The 27,857-nt window shown below is 56.2% G+C and overlaps 8 protein-coding genes across 8 annotated transcripts; 4 read left to right on the forward strand and 4 right to left on the reverse strand.

Annotated features, from left to right (window-relative positions):
- Positions 1 to 518: 518 nt before the first annotated feature.
- On the forward strand, positions 519 to 2,294 carry SPBR_03676 (MFS transporter, SP family, solute carrier family 2 (myo-inositol transporter), member 13; the record flags this gene model as incomplete). Its single annotated transcript, XM_040761966.1, has 1 exon — positions 519 to 2,294. The coding sequence occupies one exon, from the start codon at positions 519 to 521 to the stop codon at positions 2,292 to 2,294; it is 1,776 nt and encodes a 591-aa protein (XP_040622710.1).
- Positions 2,295 to 5,150: 2,856 nt separating this feature from the next.
- SPBR_03645 (MFS transporter, DHA1 family, multidrug resistance protein) lies at positions 5,151 to 7,160 on the forward strand (the record flags this gene model as incomplete). Its single annotated transcript, XM_040761935.1, has 2 exons — positions 5,151 to 5,596; positions 5,666 to 7,160. 2 exons carry the CDS (start codon positions 5,151 to 5,153, stop codon positions 7,158 to 7,160), a joined length of 1,941 nt encoding a protein of 646 aa, XP_040622711.1.
- A 2,013-nt stretch (positions 7,161 to 9,173) lies between these two features.
- On the forward strand, positions 9,174 to 9,755 carry SPBR_03858 (uncharacterized protein; the record flags this gene model as incomplete). Its single annotated transcript, XM_040762148.1, has 1 exon — positions 9,174 to 9,755. One exon carries the CDS (start codon positions 9,174 to 9,176, stop codon positions 9,753 to 9,755), a length of 582 nt encoding a protein of 193 aa, XP_040622712.1.
- Positions 9,756 to 10,019: 264 nt separating this feature from the next.
- Positions 10,020 to 11,795, reverse strand: SPBR_03677 (anthranilate synthase component I; the record flags this gene model as incomplete). Its single annotated transcript, XM_040761967.1, has 3 exons — positions 10,020 to 11,207; positions 11,288 to 11,719; positions 11,784 to 11,795. 3 exons carry the CDS (start codon positions 11,793 to 11,795, stop codon positions 10,020 to 10,022), a joined length of 1,632 nt encoding a protein of 543 aa, XP_040622713.1.
- A 1,006-nt stretch (positions 11,796 to 12,801) lies between these two features.
- SPBR_03611 (cysteinyl-tRNA synthetase) lies at positions 12,802 to 15,363 on the reverse strand (the record flags this gene model as incomplete). Its single annotated transcript, XM_040761901.1, has 2 exons — positions 12,802 to 13,887; positions 13,945 to 15,363. 2 exons carry the CDS (start codon positions 15,361 to 15,363, stop codon positions 12,802 to 12,804), a joined length of 2,505 nt encoding a protein of 834 aa, XP_040622714.1.
- A 1,111-nt stretch (positions 15,364 to 16,474) lies between these two features.
- SPBR_03577 (uncharacterized protein) lies at positions 16,475 to 19,899 on the reverse strand (the record flags this gene model as incomplete). Its single annotated transcript, XM_040761868.1, has 2 exons — positions 16,475 to 18,999; positions 19,155 to 19,899. The coding sequence occupies 2 exons, from the start codon at positions 19,897 to 19,899 to the stop codon at positions 16,475 to 16,477; spliced, it is 3,270 nt and encodes a 1,089-aa protein (XP_040622715.1).
- A 1,080-nt stretch (positions 19,900 to 20,979) lies between these two features.
- SPBR_03763 (uncharacterized protein) lies at positions 20,980 to 22,242 on the reverse strand (the record flags this gene model as incomplete). The annotated part of the gene is made up of 2 exons (XM_040762053.1): positions 20,980 to 22,124; positions 22,212 to 22,242. The coding sequence occupies 2 exons, from the start codon at positions 22,240 to 22,242 to the stop codon at positions 20,980 to 20,982; spliced, it is 1,176 nt and encodes a 391-aa protein (XP_040622716.1).
- Positions 22,243 to 26,748: 4,506 nt separating this feature from the next.
- SPBR_03792 (uncharacterized protein) lies at positions 26,749 to 27,824 on the forward strand (the record flags this gene model as incomplete). The annotated part of the gene is made up of 2 exons (XM_040762082.1): positions 26,749 to 27,028; positions 27,094 to 27,824. 2 exons carry the CDS (start codon positions 26,749 to 26,751, stop codon positions 27,822 to 27,824), a joined length of 1,011 nt encoding a protein of 336 aa, XP_040622717.1.
- Positions 27,825 to 27,857: the final 33 nt, after the last annotated feature.

Below are 27,857 nucleotides of genomic sequence, written 5' to 3' on the forward strand. Positions count from 1 at the left end.
AAGAGCGTGGCGCCAAAAAAACGCCCCCCCCCCCCCCCCCCCCCCCCCCAACCCTCCCGGAAAGACCTCAATTCAACACCCCGTGATGGCCAGCTGCTGTCGCGTGCCTGCCACACGAAACACAGGTGTCGTTATCCCCATACAGGTTCCAGCTGTGGCGGATTGGTGGGAGCACGTTCCTCATACCAAGCTGGGCCGACTCTCCCAAGTACCTTGAATTATGGGTCTCGTGGAAATTGTGGGGCTCTGGCCAGCGAGGATCCCAGCCCCTGGTAAACCGCCCCGTCAATTTACTAGGCACGATCTGGCTGCTAAGCAAAGCAACGACCAACGGCAATCGAAACACATCCTCATGGACGAGCTCGGTACAGCACGAGGCGGCACTTGACAGGAAGGCTGGACTCGAAACAATCGAGCGACTGAAACAATACGATATAGACACGGCCAGGTGTATTGGGCTCGGAGTCGCCCGGGCTCTCTTTGTGCTTGCGCTCTCTCGGATTGCTTTTCGCGCCTGCATGGCGAGGGCTCGTCGGCTTGAGGAGGACAACTGGAGCGACGACCACGAGGACATCGAATTCAGCATCAGAGGGGACCGCAGCTCCGAAGACAATATGGCACTGCGCGCCGACGAGCAGCCGCTGCTCCATGGCGACGGCGAGGACGGTGGCTTGCTCGGGGGCAACACCGTCGCCCGCGACGACATTGATGGGCTGCCAAAAGACCCCGTTGATCGCGAAGAAGGCGGTGCGGCCACAGCGGGCCTCTTCATCTGGCTGCTGACGCTCTCGGCTGGGCTCAGCGGGCTTCTCTTTGGGTACGACACAGGTGTCATCTCGGCCACGCTCGTGTCGATCGGCACCGCGCTTTCGGGCCGCGACCTGACGTCGTTTGACAAGTCCATCATCACGTCGTCCACTGCGCTCTTCGCTCTTGGCGCCTCGCCCCTCTCATCGGTGCTGGCCGACACGCGCGGCCGCCGACACGTCATCTTTGCGGCCGACGCGCTGTTTGTTGTCGGCGCGCTGGTCCAGGCCGCAAGCAGCTCCGTTCCCGTCATGGTCGTCGGGCGTTCGGTGGTGGGTGCTGCCGTTGGCGCGGCTAGTTTTGTTGTGCCTCTGTATATAGCCGAGGCGGCGCCGGCGGCCCATCGCGGCCGTCTCATCACGGTCAATGTGCTGTTTATCACGCTGGGCCAAGTGATTGCCTATGTGCTGGGCTGGTTGTTGGCGGCGTACGCAGACCCGCGTACGGCGTGGCGCTGGATGGTGGGACTGGGGGCGGTGCCCGCGCTGCTCCAGGCAGTTCTGGTGCTTTTGATGCCCGAGTCGCCGCGGTGGCTGGTCAAGGCCGGGCGCACGGCCGAGGCACGGGCAGTGATTGGTCGTGTCCACGGTGGCCACGGAAGTGCGGCTGCAACGGCTGCCGCATCGTCCATTGTCAAAACCATTGAGACGGAAGTGCGCGCCGAGGCCGAAGCCCGGCGAGCGCGCAAGCAAGCACGACGCGTACCGACGACGGCCGGCGAACGCGAACCATGGCGCTTTATGCCCCGCTGGCTGCGCGCCGACGGCGACACATGGGCAGCTCTGCTTGGCGTGCGCCGCAATCGGCGGGCGCTGGCCATTGCGTGTCTGCTGCTGGGCCTGCAGCAGCTCTGCGGTTTCAACTCGCTCATGTACTTCTCTGCAACCATCTTTACGCTTGTCGGCTTCGACCAGCCAACGCTCACAGCGCTCACGGTGGCCGCCACCAACTTTGTGTTTACAGTGGCGGCGTTGTTGCTGGTCGACCGCATCGGCCGCCGACGCGTGCTGCTGTACTCGATCCCGCTTATGGCCCTGGGTCTGCTGCTGGCCGCCTACGGTTTCTCTCGTCTAGATTTGTCCGTGGGCGACACCAGCAAAGGCAGCACACCGCCCCCGTCTTCGTCGGCTGCCTCTGTCGTCCTGGTCAGCATTGTGCTGTACGTCGCTGCCTACGCAATTGGGCTGGGAAACGTCCCCTGGATGCAGAGCGAGCTGTTTGCGCTCGACGTGCGATCGCTCGGCAGCGGACTGGCTACGGCCACGAACTGGCTGGCTAACTTTGTTATTGGCTTGACCTTTTTGCCGCTCATGGACGCGCTCACGCCCTCATGGACGTTTGTCCTGTACGCGGCCGTCTGCCTCGTCGGCTTTTCGCTGGTCCGCGTCTGCTACCCGGAGACGAGCGGCCTTAGCCTCGAGGCGGCGGCGAGCTTGCTGGATGCGGATGACTGGGGCGTCGGTCGGCGGCGACGCTCACGGGCGTGAGTTGTACTGGGTTTGGTGTCTGCGGAGTATTACTCCATGTATAATGGAAAGCACATCGATTGGCATTTTCGTCTTTTTGAATACCGTTGTCCCAGAACAAGGCTGTATTAACGTCACTCTTACGCATCAGTCAGGTAGGGCTAAAATAGTGCTTTTCTCCCCTACAACTTCTTGTATTATCCCACCTAGAACACACCTATGTTCACCCGTCTCAATTTTAACAGTGTTCCTCGGTTCCTAGAAACCGAGATGAGAAGCATAAAAATAGTAAATAAAAGGATCATAAGGCGGTAACGCTTTGAAGACACGTGGGCCGACGGGTTATCCGCAGAATGGGCTCAGTGGAGTGTTGGATTTTTCAGCAAGGGATTCGGACATTACAACTGCCTAGACCAATTCGCTCAGCCTACCTGCCTGCGTCTGCAGCGTGATGTCACTCGCCAAAGGACGCACAGTGTCGGCGGCCTGGCCCCAAAACACCGAAACGCCCAAGCGCCTCTGAGCTTGGCCACCTCGGCCCACGGAAGTTGTTGGAGGAGGCGAGGCTTCCCCAAAAGCAGTTAGCCAGAGCTTAAAGCACTGAGTTTAAAAAAATAAAAAAAATAGAAAGCGATAACGACGGAAATGTGGAAATGGGCCTTTTCAGCTTTGTGGTTCCATCACAGGTTGGTTTCCCTTGGCAGGCTCGTGTTCCTGAGTCAACTGACACGAGCTGGTTAAACACGATCTTCGATGTTTACAATTACTGTCGTACTTACTGGTTCAATCGCAGACGTCTGAAGACGGGTTTCGCTTAAAACAATTCGTTGACTAGAAGAGGACGGCAAGGTGTTCGGGATTGCAAATACAGACCGGGAAGATGTTTCGAAGGAAGATGCTGTGCAATAAAACACGCGGCAGCCTAGCACCGTCGCCCATGAGGCGAGACAAGCGGCGAGAGTGGCACGGCACCTGGGTGTTGAGAGCGCCGATATGGAACAAAACCGAGAAAGTGAACAAGTAAGATATTGTGGACTTAAGGTGGTCGAGGGTGGATCGGGGTCGGCTTTTTGAAATTTAGGAGGTGGAGTGTTTACAGATATCCGCTCCCACGGATAGTGGGCACGAACGACCATCGCAGAGAAGTCACAGGATGGGGAACCGCCGAAGCAGCAAAACAACAAAACAAATCTTGAGAGGGCAGCTCCAGCGTCTGCCAAAGAGCGAATGCGAAAAGTATATCGTACACACCCGGCCGTCGTATATCCAACAAGAGAATGTATGACATACAGTGTGCCATTGAGTGACGTGACTCGAACACACTCCTCTCCTGCGTCATCGTCGGAAACGATAGACAGAAGCTGCTCTAAATTTGACGTCGACGGCGACAAGGCGACGCCTGGCATGCGTCGTATTGATAATCACGCTCAGGCGGCTCGGGCGGTCTCTAAATATGACCCATGCCCGAGCTCAAATGGACCTTTGAGCGGACGCCCGAAGATCATGAACAGCAGCCGGATTTAGCATTCACGCGGAATACACGGGACGTGAATGGAAACTGGAAACAGGTCGGCTCATGGTGGTTTACATATTTTACACTTTGAGCGTCTTTGATATACGACGACGACAGCAAGAGGATTTGGTGGCTGTGTCAGCGGCCTTCGACGGACCCGGCTGCCCGCTGCAGTCTAGCTCCCGGACAGGGGACAGGGGGGCGCGTCAGTGGAGTCATCCTGGCGCAGGACAGCCCGAAAGCACGAAAGCGCGAGCTTGTTTTGTCATCTACTACGAAACGACACTCTACAAAAAAAAAAAAAAAAAAAATACACATACCGACAGCTTGAGTGGGGCAATTGCCGCCGCTGACTGGAAGTTCGGTGCGACGGAGCATTACTCGAGCACTAAGAAGGCGCGACCGACGATGCCCAGCACCATCACAGGAAACGCCAATCGATGCAATTGTCGCGTGGAAGGCAGCAGCAGGATGGCCAGCACAGTGAAGACGGTGAAAAAACGAGTTGAAGATGGAAAGATATGAAAAGAACTGAGACAGACCCGGCACAGTAAATGATCAGGGCCCATAGACAGAGATGGGGGGAGAGGGCATGAACAGCACACCGTCGCGGATGGGTCGCCACCGAACTAATGGGCACGCAAATGTCCGGCAGGTGCGTTCGAGCCTCTATCACGTAACGGAAGGAACAAGTGCCAGGAGAAATAGGAAGAAGCAAATCCATCGTACTTGGCCTACCCTGCTGAAAAAGCATCGGGCCACCACTGTCGGTAGTTCTTTCTCAAGGTGGCCAGGCCGTGTTCTGCACCCTTTCTGTTTTGGCGCTGGCCCCTCATTTGTTTTCTTCCCTTCCTCTTGAGGCGTTCGTACTTAATGTCCCGCTTTCCCGTTTTCCATTTTCATATCCATGTAAATCTCCCCTCTTCTGTTCATCGATCCAATTCCATCACTTGTTGTCGCTTTGTCCTCTCGACAGTCCTGCCACACGTAGGTTGCTCTTGTTTACATACTTTAAAACGCCGAGACCCGAATTCCAGAGGAAATTAAGTGCCCGCTGGCCAAACCCACCCAATTCCCCTTATTCTTTTTCGCTATCCGTCTCCTTTTGGAAAGCAATTGTGCCATTGTTTTGGCTTGTCCTTTTCGAGCTCTTTGTTTCCCTCTTTTCTCGATTTCTGCTCGATTTGTCTTCGATTTCGATCTCGAGAAGACAAGGGCATTGTCTGACACCCGTGGCGCCGTCATACCATCGTCCGCCCCCCAAAATCCCACAGCTACTCGCGCATCTACGTCATCGCCGACCCCGAATCACAACAGCCCATTGGTAAGTATTGCACAGCGGCCGTCGACTGCCATCCACAGCCATGGCCAACATCGACGACGATTTTATCGCCGCCGAGGAGGACGCCTCCCCCAGAATGTTCCCCGAAAGGCGGCGCTCCAGCGTCGCGCGCCACCGCGACGACCTTGAGCGTATCCCGACCGCCACGTCCTCTTCGTCGTCGTCTGTCAGCGACAATGTCGCCGCCCGCCAGCGTTCGGCTGCTGGCCCTTCGGGCCTCGACCGCACCCGCAGCGAGCTCGAGATTGAGCGCCAGCAAACCCAGTTGCAACGCATCCAGACCGCGAGGAGTCAGCACAGCGGCACCGTGGGCCGCAGCCTCACAAGCCGCCGCTCCCAGAAGCCCCTGCCGGCTTTCGGCGAGGGCAAGCCCTATCCGCCGCCGATGCCCGACCAGGAGCAGTACGTCGTCGAGTTTGATGGGCCGGATGACCCGCTGCACGCGCAGAACTGGCCGATCAAGAAAAAGTAAGTGCTCTACGGCATACCCGCTTTTAGCATTTCTTGGCCATTGCTGACTGACACTTTGTCTCCTAGGGTTTTCACTGGTGCCTTTTTGGGATTTACGACAATGACGTCCGCCTTTGCCTCGTCCATTTTCTCCGCTGCCACAGGAGCTGTTGCGAGGGAGTTTGGCGTGTCGACCGAGGTCGGTATTTTGGGTGTGTCCTTCTACGTCCTGGGTTTCGCCTTTGGTCCCACCCTCTGGGCGCCTCTTTCTGAGCTCAAGGGCCGTCGTCTGCCCGTCAACATCTCCATGTTCGGTTTTATGGTCTTCTCGTTCGCCGTCGCCACCGCAAAGGATCTTCAAACGGTGCTTATCTGCCGCTTCTTTGCTGGTTTCTTCGGTGCTTGCCCGCTGGCCGTCGTCGCCGCTATTTTTTCTGACATGTTCGACAACCGGACGCGAGGTATTGCCATCACGATCTTCTCGATTGCTGTCTTTGCTGGTCCTCTGCTTGGCCCCTTCATTGGTGGCTTTATTACGCAGTCGTACTTGGGCTGGCGCTGGACCATGTATCTTGCCGGCATCATGGGCGCTACTTGCTTCTGCCTGAACATCTTCTTTCTCGAGGAGACCTACCCGCCCGCGATTCTGGTCCAGAAGGCTGCTGACCTGCGCCGCCGCACCAAGAACTGGGGCATCCACGCCCGCCAGGAAGAGATCGAGATTGACTTCCGCGAACTGATCAACAAGAACTTTTCGCGCCCCATGCGGCTGCTGTTTGGCGAGCCCATTGTCCTGCTGCTGTCCCTCTACATGTCCTTTGTGTACGGAATCCTGTACTTGTTCCTGACGGCCTATCCCTTTGTCTTCCAAGGCGTGCATCACTTCTCGCCGGGTGTTGGCGGTCTGCCCTTCTTCGGCATGATCGTCGGCCAGGTGATTGCTGGCATCACCATGATTCTGCAGCAGCCGTGGTACAACCGCAAACTCAAGGCCAACAACAACGTTCCCATCCCTGAGTGGCGTCTGCCTTCTGTCGTTGCCGGCGGCGTTGCTTTTACCGCTGGCATCTTCTGGTTTGGCTGGTCGGGCTACCGCAAGGACATTCACTGGATCGTCCCCAGCTTGTCTGGCATCCTTACTGGTTTCGGTCTGATGTCTATCTTCCTGCAGTCCCTCAACTACCTGATCGATGCGTACCTCATGTTCGCCGCCTCCGCCATTGCCGGCAACACGTTTATGCGCTCCCTGTTTGGCGCTGGTTTCCCGCTCTTCGCTACCTACATGTTTAATGGCCTCGGCATCCAGTGGGCTAGTACGCTGCTCGGTAGCGTCGGCGCCGTGCTCATTCCGATCCCCGTTGTATTCCTGATCTACGGCCACCGGATTCGCAAGCACAGCCGCTTTGCGCCTACCCCTCCGCCCCACGCAGCCGCTCCTGCAGCCGCCGCCGAAGACGAGGCCGACGGTGAGGGCAGTGCCAGCGCGGCTGGCAACGTCGAGAAGGATGGTGTGCCCATTGGCGACGCACCGCGCAACGACGTTGAGGCCGCCGCCGCCAACACCAAGAACAAGGCTCTGTAGGGCAGCACCTTTGTGTTGGATGGTGGCTACATCAAAGATGTTGCTATTTCTTTGGCTTAATACTTAATTTGTTCTTGTGGACACGCGCCACTGTGCGACACCGTGTGCACTGCACAGCTTTCTTTTTTTTAACTCTGGTTCTTTTGTTTCTTGTCGATTCTGGACTTCTGGGTATGGTGCTTTTTGGGTTGCATAGAATGGGATTGGATGATACCTTGTGCCTTTTTTGGTCTTTTTTGGACATTCCTTTGGCTTTGAATAATATATTATAATATTCTATCGAAACCGCCCAAGACCACGCAAAAGACGTCCGCGATTGTGATACACATGATGCCATGCGTCGTGGTAATAGCACATACTGCTCGTTGCGTTCCGTCCGACTCTACAGAGTTGGTATCTCGAGGCGGGCCGAACAGAGCGGCGGCCGCGTACCAACACAACCCTCAACAAGTCAACGGCCGAATGGATCAGCCCAAAGCGAGGCCCAGCGTCGATGCTCTGACCTGGACACGACACGGTGTTGGCATCATTGTTGCAGACGCTTGGCTCACTTTCCCACACGCAACATCCGTTCAAGCACGGCGTCCTCTGATCCTTTCGCCATTCTCAACTTCGATTCAACGACGCTCCACCGCCTCGCTGCGGCAGTCAAGCCGCCTGTCATTTTACCTTAAGAACACAGCAGCCTTATTTAGCACTATTTTATGTTGTCCAGTTTGGTTTTGCATTTGCGGACGGTTTCCTAGCGGAGGATTCCCGTCTATCATAAGTGCCACTGGGACAGGATAAAGCGCAACAGTGCAGTCATTATTGAGCAAAAAAGAGGGTCCTATGGCCACACTTGGAAGCCGAACCCGTCCAAGCATGACTCGTTCCCAACCGTCAACCTTTTGTTTGCCGTTTCGTTGTCAACAACGATCGCCGGGGAGAGCTCTCCCCTAAGTCAGGATTGAAAAGTGCTCGGCCAAGAAATGCCTTCATGCGCGGAATTATGGCAGGCTTCGATGCCAATTGGTCTTTGGCGATTCGTCCACGGTTGTTTCGGTCACGCCCAACAAATAACCCAACCATTTTGACAGCTGCCTGTGCCCCGTGTTATCTTGTTGGTGTTCGAACGGCGAATATATCTGCACACCTCACAATACAATAAGACGGGTCCATGGAGAAACTCCGCATCTTCAATTTATTCACAAACAGGGAATATCGCCGGCGAAACGCTGGGGTCCCCCCAAGTCATTAAAGACGCTATATTTGTCATCCAGTAGCTAGACTCTGCAAACATGTGGAAACAATTTGCTTCTGGCCTTGCTCGGCTATCCACAGGTTTCGTGTCGTTTTGCACAGCGTCTTGTGGCGCCTCCTTGTGCATCGTGCCGCACTGTGTTCTGTGCTGTGGTTGACAAAGTGATTGCTTGGAATTGAGACCTGTTGGCTGGGGCTTCTCTCGGTCTCTCTCTTGTAGTTGTCTGTTTTGTATTTTAATATTTGGCCCGTGGAACTTCCAGAGGCGCGGCCATGGTTTTCGCCTTGCTTTTTAGGATAAAAACAGGAGGCAGACTCGGTGTGGCCAGGTTTGCGGATACTAAAACCCGTTATTTGTGTCTTTTAACATGCGTTTCCCCTCCCTTTGCTGGTTGTTGACCTCCGATCTACAAGGCTTTGCTCTTCACTTATAAACAGCAAGGTCACGGAAAGCAACACTATATTAAGAGCGCAGCCATCTCTCTTTATTTTCACCTGCCGGGTACTTCGTACACACACTCTACTATTCCAACTTATGGAACCGAGACCAGGATCGACATTCGGATATTAGCGGCCGTCTGCTTTCTACTGTCTCTATTTTTATTTTTGCGAAACGTTTGAGTCACCGTTTTGCTGTTCCATAAAACCCAGATTCCAACACAAATCTGGTTCATTGCATCTCGTTTCGACGATCTTGTTGTGTCTTCTCGTTTACATCCACAAGCCATTCGCCACAAACACCACGAGATATAACTAGATACAGCAAGAACCATGACCGACACGACCGAGAAGCCTCGCCTGATCGAGCTCCTCCCGGACTGGCATCCCATTGCCAAAATGCACAAGCGGGCCAAAGCCGCCAAAGACACCACCTCTACGGAGCCCACACCGCCCAGCGCCACCTACCGCGGCGGCTGCCACTGCGGCGCCATCAGCTTCGACGTCACGCTGTCGCCGCCCCTCGAACCGATTCCTGGATCCGGCGAGCCGGGCCACACCGTCGTCAGCTGCAGCTGCTCCGTGTGCCGCCGGTTCGGCTACCTGCTGGTGTATCCGTCCAAAGGCGACGTGGTGTTCAACAACAGAGGCGGTGGTCAGGCGCGGTGCAAGACGTACCAGTTCAACCGCAAGCTGCAGGACCACCTGTTCTGCAAGAACTGCGGCTCAAGCGTCATGATTGACTTTTTGGAACGGTTCGGGCCGGACTGGCATGGGTACGGCATCAATGTGCGGTCGCTGTACAACGTGGACCTGGACGCGCTCAACGTGCTCAAGGTGGACGGCACGAACGGCGTGGCTCCAGCGGGCGACCTGTCCGGACAGTGGTATGTGGAGTCGGACACAGAAGAGTAGAGGGCAAGGTTGGAAGGGAAGAAGAAGGAAAGGGAGCAGATTGGTAGGTTTTGGAAAATGCAGCGTGTGAGCGGAGAAGACGTTGGTAGATGTGAAGCAATTTATCGGTTGGTTCACTACTCCATGACTCTTCAAGAGAAATATATATATGGCAAAGAAATACGATATGGAAATGACGATTATGTCTCCTCTATGGGGATGTCTGCTTTTATGTGCCTCCTCTATCAGTCTCTGTCTCTTTCTTCCATTCGTTTTATGCATCCCTTATGGCGCCGCTCTGTTGTTCTTTTGTTGCCGCCGCGCATACAGCTGCTCGGCCGACGTGATGCAGTGCATGTTGGCGCCCAGCTTGTTCATCGTCTCCACCCACTCGTCGTACTCGTCGCTGTCAAATACAATGCCGCCGCCCGCCTGCAGATAGGCAACGCCGTCCACCACCACCATCGTGCGCAGCGCGATGCACGTGTCCATGGCGCCGTCCACCGTGGTCACCCCGTCTGCCGCCACGCCATTGTATCCGAAATAGCCCACCGCGCCCGCGTACACGCCGCGCTTCTCGCCCTCCAGCTCCGCAATCAGCTCCATCGCCCGCACCTTGGGCGCGCCCGACACCGTGCCCGCCGGGAAGATGGATCGGAAGGCGTCGAACCGCGTGCACTCCGGCCGCAGCACGCCCGACACCTGCGACACCAGGTGCTGCACGTGCGAGAACTTCTCGACCACCATGAGCCGGTCGACGCGCGTCTCGCGCGGGTCGCATACCCGTGTGACATCGTTGCGCGCCAGGTCGCACAGCATGACGTGCTCGGCGCGGTCCTTGAGCGACGACCGCAGCTCCTCGGCCAGCGCCTCGTCCTCCTCGGCCGTCTTGCCGCGCTTGACGGTGCCGGCAATGGGGTGCGTGATGATGCGGCCCCCCTCGGACTTGACGAGCAGCTCGGGCGACGCGCCGACAATCTGGAAGCGGCCGCCGCAGTTGACGTAAAACAAGTAGGGCGACGGGTTGACGGTGCGCAGGTGGCGGTAAATGTTGAACGGGTGCAGGTCTGTCGGGCGCGCAAAACGCTGCGAAGGCACCGCTTGGATGATGTCGCCCTTGACAATGTGCTTCTTGAGCTCCGCCACGTGGTTCATGTAGCCCTCCTGGCCAACATTGGACTTGTACTCGCGGCCGAGCTCGACAAACTTTTGCTCGGGCAGCGGCGTCTCGGGCCCGTTGAGCACACCGATGAGCGTGTCGATCACATCGGTCGCGCGGCGGTACTCGGCCTCAATGGCGGCATCGTCGTACGTCTCGCCCTCGCCCTCGCCCGCGGGCTCAATGTTGAGGTAGGTGATGACCTTGATGATGCCGAAGAAGCGGTCAAACGCCACAATCGTGTCGTAGAAGCAGAACTGAGACTCGGGGATCTGGAGCACATCCGTCATCTCACGTGCTGTCTTGGGCTCGAACTGTGGGGCAGATCGTTAGCACACGGTACACAGCATCAAATGATTCCACACCACAGAGAAGGGAGGGGTGTTCCGCATACATATCGCACACAGTCGTAGGACACGTAGCCAACGGCACCGCCAGCCAGCGGCGGCAGCTGCACGCCGGGCACATGCGCCACAGAGAAGCGTGCCAGCTCGGCCTCGAGCGCCGGCAGCGGGTCGGCGGCCTCGCCGAAGCCGGGGCCCGTCTCAATCACCTTGCGCGGCCCTGCGGCCACAAAACTGTAGCGGCCGACCCGCTCGGTGGCGGCACTCTCAAACAGGCACGAATACTCGGACTTGTAGTGCTCCGACACTTTGAGATACGCGGCCGACGGCGTGATCAAGTCCGACGAGATTTGGCCGTACACTGGCACCAGGTTGGGCCGGCGGTACGACGAGGCGCTGCCCTTGGCGGCCTCAGCCTTGGCTGTCTCAAGGACGCCGGCCACCACTGACTTCACCGTCTCGAGGGACGGCACGATAACGTCCTATGAGGGTCAGTATGCGAGCGGGAACGAGTGAACGGGGGCGGAGGTCGACATGAGGACATACAGGACCGTCCATGGCTGACATGGCACGGGACACAAATCAACAGCCGCTATGAGATGTGGAGGAGAGCAGATGAAGCGGTGCGATGTGTCTTTTGTTCGGTTCGACGGCTAGTTTATGAGCTGCGTTGTCTACAAGTATGAGAGGGGAAACGGCGAGGAGGGTGAGCGTGGCGGAATCATATGCGACGTTTGGCGGCTGCGATGTGCGGTTAGTTGCGTGAGTCAAAGGCACTGGCGAGGATTGTGTTGCGCCGCCCGCGTATAAGAATATCTCTCGTCTGCCTTGTCGGCCGTCCTTACCTTGCCTGTTTCTTTTGCACCGCTCTTTCCTTTATTATTTTGCTATGTGTTTCATTTCTCTATACGAAGCAATACGGGGCAGTTGCTACCACAGTTGCGCTTTCCCAATTGACGTTTTGCAAAAAGTCGTTGGCTCTTGCTGTGGTGTTCGCCCAAGTTCTTGAAAGCTCCTTCCCCCAGAGTCATTTGCGGGACTGGACCTGCATTTTTTTTCCACGCCAGCAAAAACACGACGGAGAGATTCCAAACCGCCCATTTTACCTTCTAATCGCCTCTCAGTTGGCTACAAAACGGGCCACTAGACAGCATATAACGGGCACAGTTGAGCCCCACATCTGGCGCCTTCCAGAGAAACGCCGGCCAAAACGGGACTAGTGCTATCTGTGCACCGATCGCTTACAAGGATACGGAGAACTGGCTCCGTCTCAGCGTACGCCGTTTTGATGTATGTCAAGTTTGCCTTCCCTTTTCCTTCCTTTTCTATTCTTCTTTGCCATTGATACTTCTGCTCTTGTCTGTCATTTTTGCAATTTTGTATGAGAGTATCTTTGGTCTCTACATAAGTCTATGGTTAAAGCAAAGGTTGACCGTACACGAGGAAAATACAAGGAGAAAATCAACAAGGACGCACTTACTTGCTTCAAACGCCTTCCTTTTTCCTTTTTTTTTTCTGTCCCCCTCTTCCGCTATATCAAACTGTCCTTCTCACCTACACTCCCCTACACCGAGCCAAACTTCTCCAGGTACGAGTCGTGCAGCTTCTTCTGGCGGTCCCACTCCTTCTTCAACCGCTTCTGTTGCGTCTTGGGAACGTCGCCGCCGTCGGCCAGCTTTGTCGGCAGACCGTCGGCGTCCCAGGCGCCAAACTCAGCCGTGTTGTCGCGAAACAGCTCCTGCGGCGGCACTTTGGCCTTGGCCCACTTCTCCTCTTCGGCTTTTTCGCGCGCCCGGGCGGCCTCCTCTTTGAGCCGCGCCTTCTCGGCAGCAGCAGCGGCCTTCTCCTCTCGCGCCGCCACCAGCTTGGCCACGGGCACAAACTTGATCAGGCTCGGACGATCCGGCTGGTCGTCCAGCTGCACGCCGAGCTCGACGAGGTCGTAGTCGCGGATGCGGTCGCTGAGCGCCAGAATCGAGCCCTTCTTGTCCTTGTTGTGCGGGTTGGCGGCCGTGCGGCGCAGCTCGTCGCGCAGGCTGGACACGGCACGTAGGAACGGCAGCGCCAGGCGCTCAATATCAAACTGACCGGAGGCAGCCGACTCCTTCTCGAGAACAGCAAACTCCGCATCCGGCCGCAGCTCCGACAGTAGCGTGCTGAGCGCTGCCTCCGTGGTCAGACCCAGCGCTGCAACGTCGCCCTTGACTTTGGCGAACACGCCGCTGTACGGCTGCACGGCCACCTTGGGGTCGACAACACCGCCACCGGCCGCCTTGGACGTCGGGTTGGCGGGGCCCCAGCCAAGACTGGATTCGTAGGGCGGCTGTGCGTTGGGGTCGAGGCCAAAGACGCCGACAATCTTGGTCACCCAACGGGCAACGGCCTCAATAGTCGCAAAGTCCGCGCTGGGTTCGCTCATGGAGACATTGGCGTTGCGGACGAGGCGCAGGATCACTTGCAATGCGCCGGGTGTGTCAAACGAGCTGCGGAGTGCCGCATCGAGGTCGACCTTGGCCTGCTCGAACTCGGCAGCCAGGCCACCGCTGCTGCTCGCGGCTGCCGTGCCCTCGGCCTCGCCCAGCGACACCTTCTGGATGCCGCTGACAACACCAGCCTCGGCCAACCGCGCCTTGACGTTTGTGAAGAAGTTCTGTTACGTGAGCATGGGGTCCGGTCCGGGGAGGGGGACGGGGAGAATGAAACTTACGTCGAGCGTGTTTTCAAAACTGCTGGCCTGCTTGCGCATGTCGGGGGAAATCTCCAGACCGTCGTTCCAGCGGCTCAGCATGAAGACGATGCGCATGCTGCGTGCCGTGTAGCCTGTGGCGAGCGCATCCTGGATCGTCTGGAAGTTCTTGAGCGACTTGGACATTTTGGAGCCCGCAATCGACAGGTGGCCCATGTGGAAAAAGTACCGCACCCAGCTGTGCTCGCCGGCGCCCGGACGGTGGAAGAAGGCCTCGCTCTGCGCCAGCTCGTTGTCGTGGTGCGGGAAGGCCAGGTCAATGCCGCCCGAATGGATGTCCATCTGCTCGCCCAGCTTGTCCGACGCCATGACCGAGCACTCAATATGCCAGCCGGGGCGACCGTTGCCCCACGGACTCGGCCAGTACGGCTCGCCGGGCTTCGACTTCTTCCACAGCGCAAAGTCGCCCGGCCGGCGCTTGCCCGCCAAGCTCTTGGAGAGCGAGCCCTCGCCCTCTTCCTGCAGGGCCTTGTCGTTTTTGCTCTCGGGCCGCAGGCGCGCATAGGTGTTGCCGGCCTTTTCAAAGGCATCAATGTCAAAGTAAACGGACGCATTGGCCTCGTATGCAAAGCCCTTGGCAAGGATGCCCTCGATAAACGTCACAATCTGTGGCACGTACTCGGTGACGCGCGTGATGGCGTCGGGTGGCAGCACGTTGAGTGCATCCATGTCGTCCGTAAACAGCTGCTCCATCTGCTTCGTCAGGTCGGTAAACATGGTCTGGTCGCTGGTGTCAATGGTCTCCTTGTAGAGCGAGTCGAGGTACGGCAGCAAAATCTCCTCGGCATCGTCAAAGACGCTGCCCGTCTGCAGGCCGCGCGCGGCCGCGTCCATGTTGGCAATGTGCATCTTGGTCTTGGCCTCGGCGTCGCCCGGCTTGTCGCCCAGGGTCGTGGCCAGCGTGCCACCCGCCAGGACGCCGCCGTAGGCCGCATCGCGGCGCGCCACGTAATTTGTCTCGTCCAGAGGTGAGCTGTTGTCACCCAGGAGCAGCGGCAAATTGGCGGTGGCATAGGACGAGAACGCAGCAGTGGCCAGGGCGTGGCGTTCGGCAGGGCCGTAAGGCTTCTGGCGCTCGAGGTCGTAGAGGCGCTTGCGGCGGGCCTTGATGATGATCTTGTCGTCGACGTCCGTGATGTTCATGACGAAGTTGACCTTGAGGTCAAAGTAGTGCATCAGGATGCGGCGGATGACGTCGGTGGACACATAGTTGCGCGCATGGCCCATGTGGCTCAGGTCGTAGACGGTGGGGCCGCACGAGTACCAAGACACGGAGCCGTCCTCCTTGGTAACAAAGGGCACAGCGGCACCGGGCTTGAGCGAATTGTAGACGGCAATGCCGCCCGCCGAGGGCGACACAGAGGAGGCGGCTGTGGACATTGCGGAGTTGAAAGAGGCGGAGGGCAGGGAGGTGGTCGTGTTGGCAGGGAAGCTCGAGAGGCAGTACGGTGCGCGGTGAATTGGAGATAGCTGTGCTCGTCGGTCGTGCTTTGCTGCGTTGCACAAAGGAAGACAGGTCGTCGCCCAGAACGAGGCAATGGGCCGTATTTGTAGCTCAAGACGACGATGTGACGGCGACCGGCGAACGAGGACGGCAGTGAGCCCCGGAGGGTGCATTCAGCAGGGTCTGCGATGTTCGTGGAGGTGACTCACGCTCGCGAGCCACGGTCTCCAATCCGTGTCAGAAATTGCGGCCGCGACGCGTGAGCGGGTGTGTGGGTGGGAACGAGTGTGTGAGTCGTGTTTAATGTCGTAAAGTGGGCGCAGCAATTGGGTGAATCACGACAGGAAGAGCCAGAAGGTGGTCTGGCGAAAATGCCAGATTAACGTCGTCTAAATTTGGCGGCGCGGTTGGCTGAGGCTGTCTTGCCCAGGAACCCCGCAAATGGCACAATAGCTGCCCACTATTTCCTTGCGCCTGCCCCCCTCGCTAGCAGATGCTGCTGTACCTTCCGTGCAGGGCCAATAGCGCCTGCCGCCACGGCGATTTGATGATCCCAGACCGAAAAGAGACAGTGAGGAAGGCCGACTTCCTAATTGGGAAGTGACGCATGCGTCTTACACTATGACTCCCTGACGAGGGAAAGGGCAAGGCGCATGCGCATTGCTCTTGCTCTCTTGTCCCACAAAGAGTGTGCGTCTTTTGTCGATGAGCCAGATACGGCAACTTTTGGTAGGAACGACCAACGACCAGAATGACACAGTATTAGCAGACACGGTTTGCACAGTATCGCCTGCATTCATGGTACGTTTGAGTCGCAGACAGCCAACTGTGACTGATAAACGAAATGACGTCCTTTAATTCACATCCAAAAGCAAACACCCCCTGAATACGACTATGAATGAATTTCGCTGCATGCCAATGACAATTAACCAAAACTGTGACTGCAAACCTTTCCTATGACTTTCAAACAACATCTCCCGGGTTCATGAGTCTTCGTTCGTTCCCACTTCTTCTCTCCCTCTGCTCTCAGTCGTGCACCACACTGCCCTAGACAGCCTTCTCGCGGGTATCGTTCTCGCTGCCGCCGTTGCCGCCAAAGTCACCGCTCCAGCCGTAGACGCGAATGGGCACGGCCGCTTCGAAGCTCTCGCACCGCAGCGTCTCGACAGCTGCGAGCACTAGCCCGCCACGGTCGTCCTGTGAGATCTCCTCGAGCATAGGTGGCGGAGGGGGCGCCGCGCGAGGCTGTCGAGGCGGTCGAGGCTGCCGGGACTGCGTGCTGCTGTGCGATGGCCGCAGGCGCGGGCGGCGCTGCCCAGGGCGGTTGGTTTGCGATCCGTCGTTGATGGCCCTCTCTTCATCGCCATCGGCATTGTCGCCGTCGTCGGTGTCATCACCTTCGTCGTCCTCGTCAATGTCGCCATCGTTGTTGTGCGCGTACTCCGCTTCGTCCCAGTCGTAAAAGTCCTCGCTGGTATTGCCATTGGCAAGACCGTTGAGGTCGGTCTCGTCGTCGGCAGGTACAACAAACTCGACGCGAATCTTCCATTCCAGCACCACACCCGTCGTCTCGAACTCGGGCGTCGCATTGCTGGGAATGGTCGCCGTGAAGACAAAGCGCCGCGAGTACAGCGTGGCTTCTGACAGCGACGCGTACACTCTGCGCGACGCGCGCTGCACGCTGGCCTCGGACCGCAGCGCCAGCTTGGGGTCCACAATCTTCTCGATTGTCTCGAGCGCCGCATGCACGGCGTGGCAGCGGATCTTGGCATTGGAAAAATCCACCACCATTGTGATGGTCTCGCCGAGGCGGTAGGCCGGGCGGGCAAGCATGACCGTGGCGACTTTGAGCTTGTTTCGGGAAATGTCAAAGCGGTTGGCGCTCACATTGCGACCGCCGCCGCCGTAGTGGTTGCTGTCAGTGAGGTTGCTGCGCATAATGGCGAGCTCAATGGCTTCGCGACAAGATAGAGACAGGAGCGGCCGACCGTTGTCGTCTGGCAAAAATATCGACGACGCTGTCGACATACGACGCGACCCGGGTAGGACGGCCGTGGGCGACAAGAGACCGCTACGCGGCTCACCCCCGCCAGCGCCGACCGCGCCAAAGAATCCGTTGGCACTGCCGTCCGTGCTTGCTGCCAACACCTCGGCCTCTCGCTGTTTCAGAAGCTCATCGACGTACATCATAAATCCGTTCATGGTGGGTCCTGTAATTGTGGCCGCGGTCGAGCTCCTTCGTCGCCGCGTTGCCAACTGCTGGGGCGGCAGCTGCTGCTGCTTCTGGGCCCCAGGCGGTGTCAGTGTCCACGGTCTGCTGAGCTCCTTCTCCGAGACTGTCCGGACGGTAGCAGAGTTCGAGCTGGTCTCGGGTGAGTAAGGGCTCATTAAGTTGTGGCCCAGAATTTCGCCGTAGCCGTTGACGCTGCCGAGGACACGGAACGGGAAATCGATTGAGGTGACACGTTGTTCTTTGGCAGTTCCAGGCCGCTGTGTGCCGATCACGAGCGAGTACGAGATCTTCATGACCTTACCGCGATGCGACGGCGGTAGACCCTTGGGCAACTGGAACACGTATTCGTACGTTTTGCTCTCGCCCGGTGCCAGCTGCAGGTCGGCGAACAGCACCGATTGTTGGGTAGCAAGCAGCGGCACAGACTTGGAGCTTGCCTTGTCGCGCATCTCTTTGATGGTGCTAAGCTCACCCGCGCCGAGGAGATCGCCGATGGACGTTGCCAAGCTGCCCCAGCCAAAGCCCCTAAGCAGGCCGCTGTCCCGTTTATTATTCTTGAGACCGACCACACCACCGCCCTGGCCGCCAACGACGCCTTTGCGCTTCACCTGCTCAAAGGGACTCAGATCGACAAGAGACCCATCAAGTGTGAACGAGCCCTCGATTTGTGCGTATCCCATCATCAGCGTCTCTGGCGCAACCGCGGCGGCTGCCGAGGCAGCAGATGTCCTCGCGCGTTGTGATAGACTGCGGGACAGGTGGTGACCTTGGTGCTGCGATAGCTGCTGCTGGTGCTGGCCGTGCGTCTGCGGCGAGAGTAGGTTGGAGGAAGACTTTTGCCGTGTGTGCGGTGGGCGGCCCGGTTGTGACCGTAGCGCTCCTGGATGTGTGGGTTGCTGGGACAGGTACTCGGAAGCTAGCGTCTCGGTAGAATGGTTGCTCAGCGAGTAGAATTCGCCACTACTACGCGGCGTGCCCGCGATGCTAGTCGTGGAAAGGACGCGGGCCTCGGACGGCGTGGCAGGCCCCTCGTAGATGGTCGGCACCTGCGTTGGCGGGGCACCTACGGCGTTGTGACTGGCGTGGTTGTTGGATCCGTCTCTCGACCGTATTGGAAGCGCTGGTAAGGGCTTATCGTTGGGTGACATCGACGTGGGAGAGGTCAGCAACGGACCGTCAATGGGACCTTGCGGGTTTGATGGGTTTGTTGGTGGGGGCGCCATTGGGAACTTGAAGTCGGAGAATCCATCGGATGGTGACCGTGACAATGAACGCGTCATACCGCCGACGCTCGGCGTGTTAGGCATAGTTGCCGAGCCTGTCAGGCGGCCGCGGATAGCTGTGATGTTGCCGCTTCGGTCGGAGGGGGGGAAGGAGGAGTTGAATAGCGGCGATGGATTGTTTGAGTAAGGACGAGGGGGGTTGGTGGCTGTCACGTAGGTTAGTACATAGCAGACGTGTAGAATAGCGAGCTGCTGAGATTGGGAGACGCACCTGACCGGGGTCCGCCGCCATAGTACGAGCCTCTCGGCCCAATCTGCAAGCTGGAGGCGCGCGAATGTCCACGCACAGGGCGGTGCTGCGAGCCAACTGGCCCCGATGGATGCTGCGGTGGTCCAGTGGGCGACCGAGATGGGCCGTCTGAGGCGCCGGCGGAGGATAAAGAGACAATCGAAAGTGAGCGGCGGTGGTTGCCATGGCCGTGGCCTTGGCCTTGGCCTTGGCTACTGGAACTACCGCCGTTTCCTGCCCCATTGTTTCCGTTGACGCTGGCATTGCTGCTGCCTCCATTGCTCGCAGCACTGCCGTTGGGTGCCCAAGGAATCGAGTCAGCTCGTCGGCGCGACGCGGCTGCGGCAGCGGATGCGGATGTCGACGATGCAGATGGAATGACGACGCCCGTGGCCGGCCCGCTAAGAGAATGGCTTGCGCGGTGGTGGCCGCGGCCCATGGGAGCTGGCGGAGCCAGTGTTTGTGAAGACGAGGATGGAAGTCGTGCACGCTCAGGGTGGTAGCTGTTTGACGGGGGGCGAGAGGACGAGGACGAAGCCGGTTGAAGCTGCTGTGGAGGCGGCGGCGGCTGCTGAGGCTGCGACGCCACATTCGCAAAGGTGATGCGGCACCGCACGTCGTCACCGCCAAATATGGTGTTTTCGTACCAGCGCACGGAGACGCGGATGTTGCTCGAGCTGCCAGGGCCACCGCCGTTGCCCAGGCCGAAGCTCATGTCCCGCGCCATGGCGGGCTAACCGCCTGGCGTTCAGAGCTGCTTCGGGCCCTTCGCTTGTGGGCGCCTCTTAATGCCGCGTCTTTCCCGGTGTCTCTCCGAGCTTGCGTTGTTTGTTGATCTCGGAAACAGAAGCGCAGACCGTAAAGAGACACTGACGGAGTGCCGCACGGTTATGGACATGAAGGCCACATTGCGCGTGGGCCCGGGAACGGAAATTCGAGGAAAAGGGGGAGGGGGAAAGAAGGTCCTGCACCGAGAGGATAATCGAAACTCGCTGTGAATAATGTAGAGATGCTTCTACAAATGGTATTGCTAATTGCTTCGGAGCCGTCGTCGCTGTCGATATCGCCGATTTTGTTGTTGTCAGCTGTTGGGGATCGGCCGTTGCAGTCTGTCGTAGGAAAGGAGGAAAGCGTGAGGTTGGGGAGCAGGGAAGGTCCGCCAGCAGGGGAGGAAGGATCGAATGGCGGGTAAGCTTGCGGGCAGCGGAAGTGAGAAGCGTTACAACGTGGTCACCATTGGAGGAAGTGATACGCTAATCCGAATTGGGCAAATCATATCACGTGCAACAACTTATGCGTTCAGGAAATGCTCTTCACCGAAAGCAGCCACACCACGCAACGGCCCAGATGACCTACGATATGATCAATATCCCGCCTGAAACATAATTTGTTATGTACTGCGTAGTAACTTTTATATCCAAAAATTGTTCCTCAAATCGACTTGCTAAGGCTGTTCTCTAGACGTTCTCCGGGACACTCGTCCGCCTGCTCCCTCTGACCCACGTTCAAATATACCTATTCATCGCTACTGAAGGATCCGGAGACATCGTCAGTTTCAAATGTACGAAACCGTTAAGGTGAGATATTTTACTGATTTCGGGCGCAGACTCTGCCACAGTCCAGCAACCAGAAATTGGCCCAGCAAGATGTGTAAGTCGCATTTGAGCCAGCCCAATTAGGCAATTGGCCTTCTCATGCGCCACACTAACAGTGTTTCTGTCGAGTCCTCAACTCTTTCTTGTACTCACTCAATATTCTACGTAACTTCAATAAAATACAAAATCAAAATCAAAAAAAAAAAAAATAATCAAGATTTCTGCCCCACAGTCTCCTTACCGAGAGATCCCTGCTTCCAGGCTTTCAAGGCCATACCAGCCACCCTTGTCTCGGCCTCTTCTCTAGAGTTGCAGGAGTTCACTTCAAACTCGCATATGCCATTGAAACTGAGCCGGCATTGGAAGACGACTCTGTCCTCGCGGCTGCCCACAATAGCGTTGTGACGGATTTCCGCCTCGTCCATTTCGTCCTCCTCAGATGTCTCGCTGAGCCCTTCGCTGCCATCATTGCCACTAAGATTATCGTAGCCCTCGTCCAAGATCTCCGAGGCGGTCTGCTTTCTCTTGAGGGCGACAGGACTGTCGCCATTGGGCTCTGTGTGGCCCTGTGCAGAAGTTGCTTCGGACCTTGCCATTCGTGTCACCTCATAGAGGAGCTTGACGTTGCCTGTCACAGTTTCCAGCTCTTCCTTGGGATGCAGCAGGTGGATGTTTTCGTTTACAGCGCGCCGCAGGTATGGTAGAATGCCGATCTTGTCGAGCAGCATCTCCACAAGTCCCAAGGAGCCCGAATCAATCCAGACCGCACCAATAACTGCCTCTAGCAAATCGGAATGAAACTTGTCTGCATCAAGCCCCATAAGATCCTCCCAAGGATACGCATGGCCCGCCCACAGTTGCTCTAGAATGGCGTCTTTCTTGCTGGCAAAGCGTTCTGCACAAAGTTCCTGTGCAATTCCCATTTCACGAGACGCGCCGTGCCGCATGAATGCCGAGAGAGGTTTCAAGAAAGGAGTGGCCGCTTCCGTCTGGGCGGTCGACAACGGATCAACCGTCGAAGCTGTGGGGGGCTCGGCAATGGTGAACATCATAGCGCTAAAGCCCAAAAATGCAGCGTTCGCCAGCGTGGTACGAAGTAAATGCATTCTCTGATACGGCAGCGGAGGGCGGACACTTGCGAGTGTTTGCACGATGACGTGATCGAGGATAGCATCACCGACGAATTCAAGACGTTCCATGCAGATTTCTTCCAGGTATCCAGGCATAGAGGCGTGCGTAATAGCCTGGACCAGAAGAGACTTCTTGGTGAAGGTGTAGCCGAGAAGTTCTTCGAGACCGGGCGGCGGGGGACAAGGTGGCTCCACCGGGGCCGCTTCGTATAAGATGTCCCGGCAATCTGCCAGGGAAAGCCAATCCATTTCCTCCAAGAACAGACCAATGCATTGTAGAGCCTTTTCCATCCCGCTTTCAGCATGACACGCACCAATAAGCGCCTCAACAACATCAGCCAGCATTTTAGTTGACATTTCTGGCAGTGGAGCTTGCTTTTCGGATGTGCTGGAATTGTTTTTCGGGGCACCTTTGATGTCTGTGTCATTGGGTTGAGGTTCTGATTCAAGCGAATCGCAGTACCTCTTCCAGGCTCTCAAAGACCACTGTTTAGACACAATAAAATGATCCAACCCGAATTCAAGGGCTGCTCGACAGAGGCGAGAGTTGGCAACAAGCCGATCTTTGCGCAACGACAAATGACCTTCTGGCGCGTCAAGATCTATTTGAGCGAAAGGTTAGCGAGATTTCCCAGACGCTCTCGAGAAACAAGTGGAATCTTACCGCATGCGCTGCAATTAGATACAGCGGTAACCTTTAGGATGGAGTCACCAATGAACTCGAGATACTCGTAGTTTGTGGGCAAGCGGGCCGCTGGAGCGCTTATTGCTGTTGCGATAAGAGAAACGTCGTTGATGCCAAGTTGGCGGAGGCGTGTCGAGACCAGCAACTGGGCAGCAACCATCTGTACCTCAAGAACAGCTGTTAGAGGCGGCAGCAAGGCGCCAAGTTGGACGTATGCTATTGGAAGGCTGTCAACTCGACATTCGGCGGCCGGAAGAACTCGCGGATACCGTTTGGCTGAGGGAGCAGCAGGCGAAGGTGACACGCCAGGACTGTCTTCATCATCATCACGGACCACATTAAAAGTCCTATGTAGCATTCCGACAATCTTCGGCCATGGGCGGACAACAACATGTGCAGCGTCCTCTGGGGCGTCCTCATAGTCCTTGTACGCCTTTCTCACGAGGCTCAATGGGGGTTTCGCTGGAAGATAGTTCTGGTAGTAGTATGGAACGTTGTCTACATCCCGAACAAGGCACGTCGAGTTCGGAGAGAAAGGGCGTTCCAGGTCTGAAAATATTTGCGGGTCAAAGGGGCGTGAAGATATAAGTTCTTTGCTGAAACGTTCGTCCTCGCACACAATCCGCACAAGCCGGTGCATATCACCCAAGGCCCACCGGTGGCCAAACGCAGCATATAAGAGAGTGCCGGTATGGTCGCTGTCGTCGTGATACTGATCCTTTCCGCGACCGTAATCTTGACGCTGACCTTCAGATATATGCACAATCCATGGCCGAATTGAGTGAGCTGTCCAATAAATTTCAAACGGTGGAATTGTATGAATAGAACAAGGTGTAATAAGATCTGCTTCAAACATCTCGATTCCTCGGTCGTCGAAAATTCGAAGGGTATGCCGATAAACGAAAGATCGAATTCCAGAGGGAGAGGTCTGGATTGTTTTCCAAAGCTCTCGAATGTCTGGCCATGGTCGATACTGTTCATGCACAGCGATCTTGCCTGGTCGGCCTTCGATGGATCGTGACAGATATTCTTCGGCTACCCTCGGCGGTAACAAATGCTCGTTGAGAAGGCCGGCCTTGTGTATGGCTTTGTAAGCCTGTAAAGCTGCATCGGCTGTGGCATCTGACTGAGACTGCCAAGAATACTTGCTCTCGGCTCGACGTAGATGCGCTGGAAGGGTTATCGGAAGCCTCACAAATGCGCGAAACTCATCTGGATGCATTGCCACCTTGTGTAGAGTAAACATTGGTCGGCAGTCAGCAAACGCCCTAGACGACATCGTGGAGCAAAAGTGGCTCAAGTGCTGCTTCGCATCCTGTGGAAGCAGCATGGAACCCTTGGCCTCGCCATAGATTGGCTGTAGTCGCCCATCGCCCAGGGCCGACTTTTGGGGCGTTTCTTGCAAATCAACGTTCTCACGCAACTCGTCTTCGTATATTCTCTTCATCTCAGCTTCGAGGGCCTCCCATTCTAATCCCAGGGGACCAATATTTACTGCATTTAGAAAACTGGCATCGTGCCCACCGGTCAACGGCCCCATGAGTATGTGGAATTGCGAGTTTTCGTCACGAGCTCTACCCCGGCGCTGAATGAACGCCTTTAAGCTCGTTAAATCGTCGATGCAGACAACAATATTGCAGGCAGCCATGTCGATACCCTCCTCGATGACGCTTGTTGCAACAAGCAGATTCAACTGTCGATTTCGAAACTTTAGAAGTGGGACACGGCCATCCTTGGGAGCCATCGTCAGGAGTCCGTCCGGTCCACGGTCAAGTTGAAATTTGGACATGCCAACCACGTAGCCGGCTTTGAATCTCGACGAAAGACTAGGGTGAATCGAGATAATGTGAGACAAGACGGCGGCCATTGGCCGCTCCCTGACGAATACGATACCTGTAGGGAATTCTGCTTCATGGTTGCAAAGAATCTCTACAAGCTTCTGCACCCGAACTGACAACCCATTGTGAAAATCGACATGATCTTTGTGACTGCTGTCCGCAGTCAGTCGCCGCGGACGCTCGGTCACCACAAACTGGAGAATGGCCAGTAGATATGGCTTATTCTCACCAGGCAGGCGGCTACTCAGATTGCTGATGCATCGTCGAACAATTTTGTGAACGTAGTACTCCGCAGCCCACGATCCGAGGTATGCACAGATAGTGCAGGCTTTTCGGTGAAAGGATGAGATAAATTTGTGCGTCCACCTAATATCTCCGTCGCTTATGATGCCAGCAAAGTGGTTATTGACAAGGCTGAGCTCTGGAATCTGTGACCCGCCAGACAAACTGCTGAGCAACCTCGCGAGAGCTAAAAGATTGCGGCCATGTTGTGACGACTGGGCGTCGTCCAGGCCAGGGTCACATATGTGCCGAAATGTTGACGGGCGTTTTGTGTGCAAAATGAGATTGTCGCGATGCAGTGTCGGCGTCACACATGTTGCATGCATTGTACCCTCTAGCAGCTCGATGCCTTCGAGCTTCTTACCCTGAACTGGACTTGCGGTAAGACCAAGAATGGCCGGATGAGGAAGGCCTTTTTTCACAGCCGGGTGAAAGAAATCCGTCATGATGCGTCGCCCGGGGCTGTTTTTTACGCAACCATGTACTTTGAGCCGCTCAGGGTCAATAGAAGCGATCACGACCCATTTCTCTTGTCTGGTGAGAGTATACCTTCGTCAAAAACCAGAAGCGGTATAGATTCAATGTTAACAAAGCCATGCATTAAAGCTTCCTATGCCAAATATTAGACGACAATCATTAGATACGAAATATGCGGCGCGAATGAATCTCGTACAAGCAACACTTGGGGCGTCACAACGACAAATCTGATGTTCCGTAGTGCAGCATCCCTAAAACACAAATGTTAATATTAGGACCCTTTACCAGGATGTTGTATTCGGAAGGTCTCAAAGCATACCATATAGCTTGCGTGGACCAGGCCTTGATATCGGTCTCGCCTGCTATGATGCGGCCTTGAACGCACTGGATCTGTGACGAGATGGCGTAGTACTGTTGATAGCAGAGGGGAACCGTTGGGGCCAAGAACCAGACAATCTACAAGTGTGGAGAGAAATGTCAGTGTTTTGCATGAAAGGCCAGCAGCCAGACGACCATGAAGAGCTTTACCTTGGGGGCAGGCGATCGTTCAAGCTCGGCTCGTATGCGCAGAATGGCGCTGATGGGCTGTCAGTCAAGAACACCTCTGAATCATTGAAATAAAAACGGAGGCGATGTGCTCTTTACATTCTCGTCTTTCCCGTGCCAGTGTCCATCTGAAGAAGCAATAGGTTAGCGTCTTGTTCTGTATACGAATGTCGTTGGCGGCTGTCTTTACCACCACAATGACGTTGCGCTTCAGACTCTCTTCGAACATCTCCACCTGGTAGAGCCGCGACTGCGCAAGCAAATCGTCCTCGACGCCCTTCCCCGCCTGGCCATCGTTCATTATCTCGTCATCCGGAGTAGCCATCGCTACATCTAGACCGTCGTCGGCCATGGTATTCGGCCAGTATTCGGCCGGCATTAAGTGGCATATGCCACGCGTCCGTCGCTAAGTGTGATCGTCTGATGTGGGTAACCTTAAAAGCGGTAGCCTGCACAATGGTCGAGTGGGACTTGGAGTCGCCCATGCAGGCTTATAAAGGCTAGATGATGATAAGCGCTTCAGTTTGACTCATGCGTCATTAATGGGCGGCGTGAGCAGTGTTTGTGCAGCCTTCATTGGTACTTCCTGCAAATGATTCCAATGCCTACGTGCCCCATCCCATGGGAGGAGGGTTTGAAAGTGCAGGAGCGATGTGGTTGTTTTCGAGAGGGGTAAAGATTGGTAATTTTGGTGCCTAACGAATTCATCTAACTGGACATTGCAATTCCACAACTGTACTCACACCATGGAGAGGGCAATTACTAAAAAAGAAAAAGAAAAAGAAAGAAAGACAAAAAGAACATCGTTCTTTGAAACGAAAATGAAAGGTGACACAGCCTAACTGTAGCCACTTCGCTGGTTGGAAGTGAAGTAGGTCATTGGTGGGGTGATAATTATCAACTAAGCAGTATCGGAAGGCGCACCTTTGTTACTCGCAACGGGGCAAGAAGAAACACAAAACAAACAGGAAGGAACGACCCGACTCATTAAGGCAAAGAAGAGCACTATCAAACTCACATGTGATGCAGGTGCTTTATGCCACGGGCTTTAATGCCTGGGGCCAGCTGCAATTCAACACGACAGCTGTGCCAGAGGACGAACCTGACGACATTTGGGCTTTCACACGTGTGCGACAGGACCACAAGATCGTGCATGTCCGACCATCCCTTTCATATACGGAAGTGACAACGTCTGAGGGAATTGCCACGGCTGGAGCGGCCCCGGTGGCCCCAGTGGATATCTCCCGCATAAGTGACGGAAACAATCTGCACTTTGCTGAAGCTTTGAACGGTTGTGTTTTGGGTTGGTCAGCTACAGAACCATGTCTGCCGCCTTTTGTCTGCTGGTACTGACAACCACATGCACAGTCTACGACAAGAATGAAGGTGCACTTCTTCAGTATGCGTCAGCAGACGACTATTCGGCGGCCATACACCGTCGCATAGGTGATGACGCCGCTATTTTGACCGATGTTCCTTGCTCCCGCTTCGCTGGCTATCCCGGCGTACGACAGGTCGTTGCGTACGATGTTGGCTTCGCCATACTCACTACCGACGGTCAAGTCTGGACATGGGGCGACCCGCGATTCCCAGAGTGCCTTGGTCGGGACGTGACTGAATCGCCTGCCGAGCGCCCGGGCCTTGTCACTGCCCTCGACGACCTGCCAACTGGACCGATTGTGAAATTGGCGGCTGGTGGCCATGTGCTTGCGGCCGTGACGCAGGGGCGGGATCTTTACTGCTGGGGTGGCTACCCAGGACGGCGGCCCGTGCTGCTAGAAGGCGTCACGGGCGAGCCGACACCCATTGTGGTTTCCGCCACGTCGGCCGACGGCTACACCGAAGACGTAGATGTCGTCGATGTCGGCATGGGCGATGGGCATATGATTGTGCTTGCAACTGACGGCTCCGTATTTGTTCTTGGCAGCAACGCCAATGGCCAGCTCGGAATAGGACACGACAGCAACGATGCCAGAAGGCCACCTGTACTGGAAAAGAAAATAGTGACGACCTGGGTCAAGGTTCGCAGTCTTCCGCCTGGCCAGGTGACTGGTGTATATGCAGGTCCGAAAAGCTCCTTCATCGTCGTCACTGAATAGACCGAAGCCTGTTTTGCCAATGCTCTAGCGTTG

Source organism: Sporothrix brasiliensis (assembly GCF_000820605.1).
Source record: "Sporothrix brasiliensis 5110 chromosome Unknown Cont14, whole genome shotgun sequence".
Classification (NCBI taxonomy): domain Eukaryota; kingdom Fungi; phylum Ascomycota; class Sordariomycetes; order Ophiostomatales; family Ophiostomataceae; genus Sporothrix; species Sporothrix brasiliensis.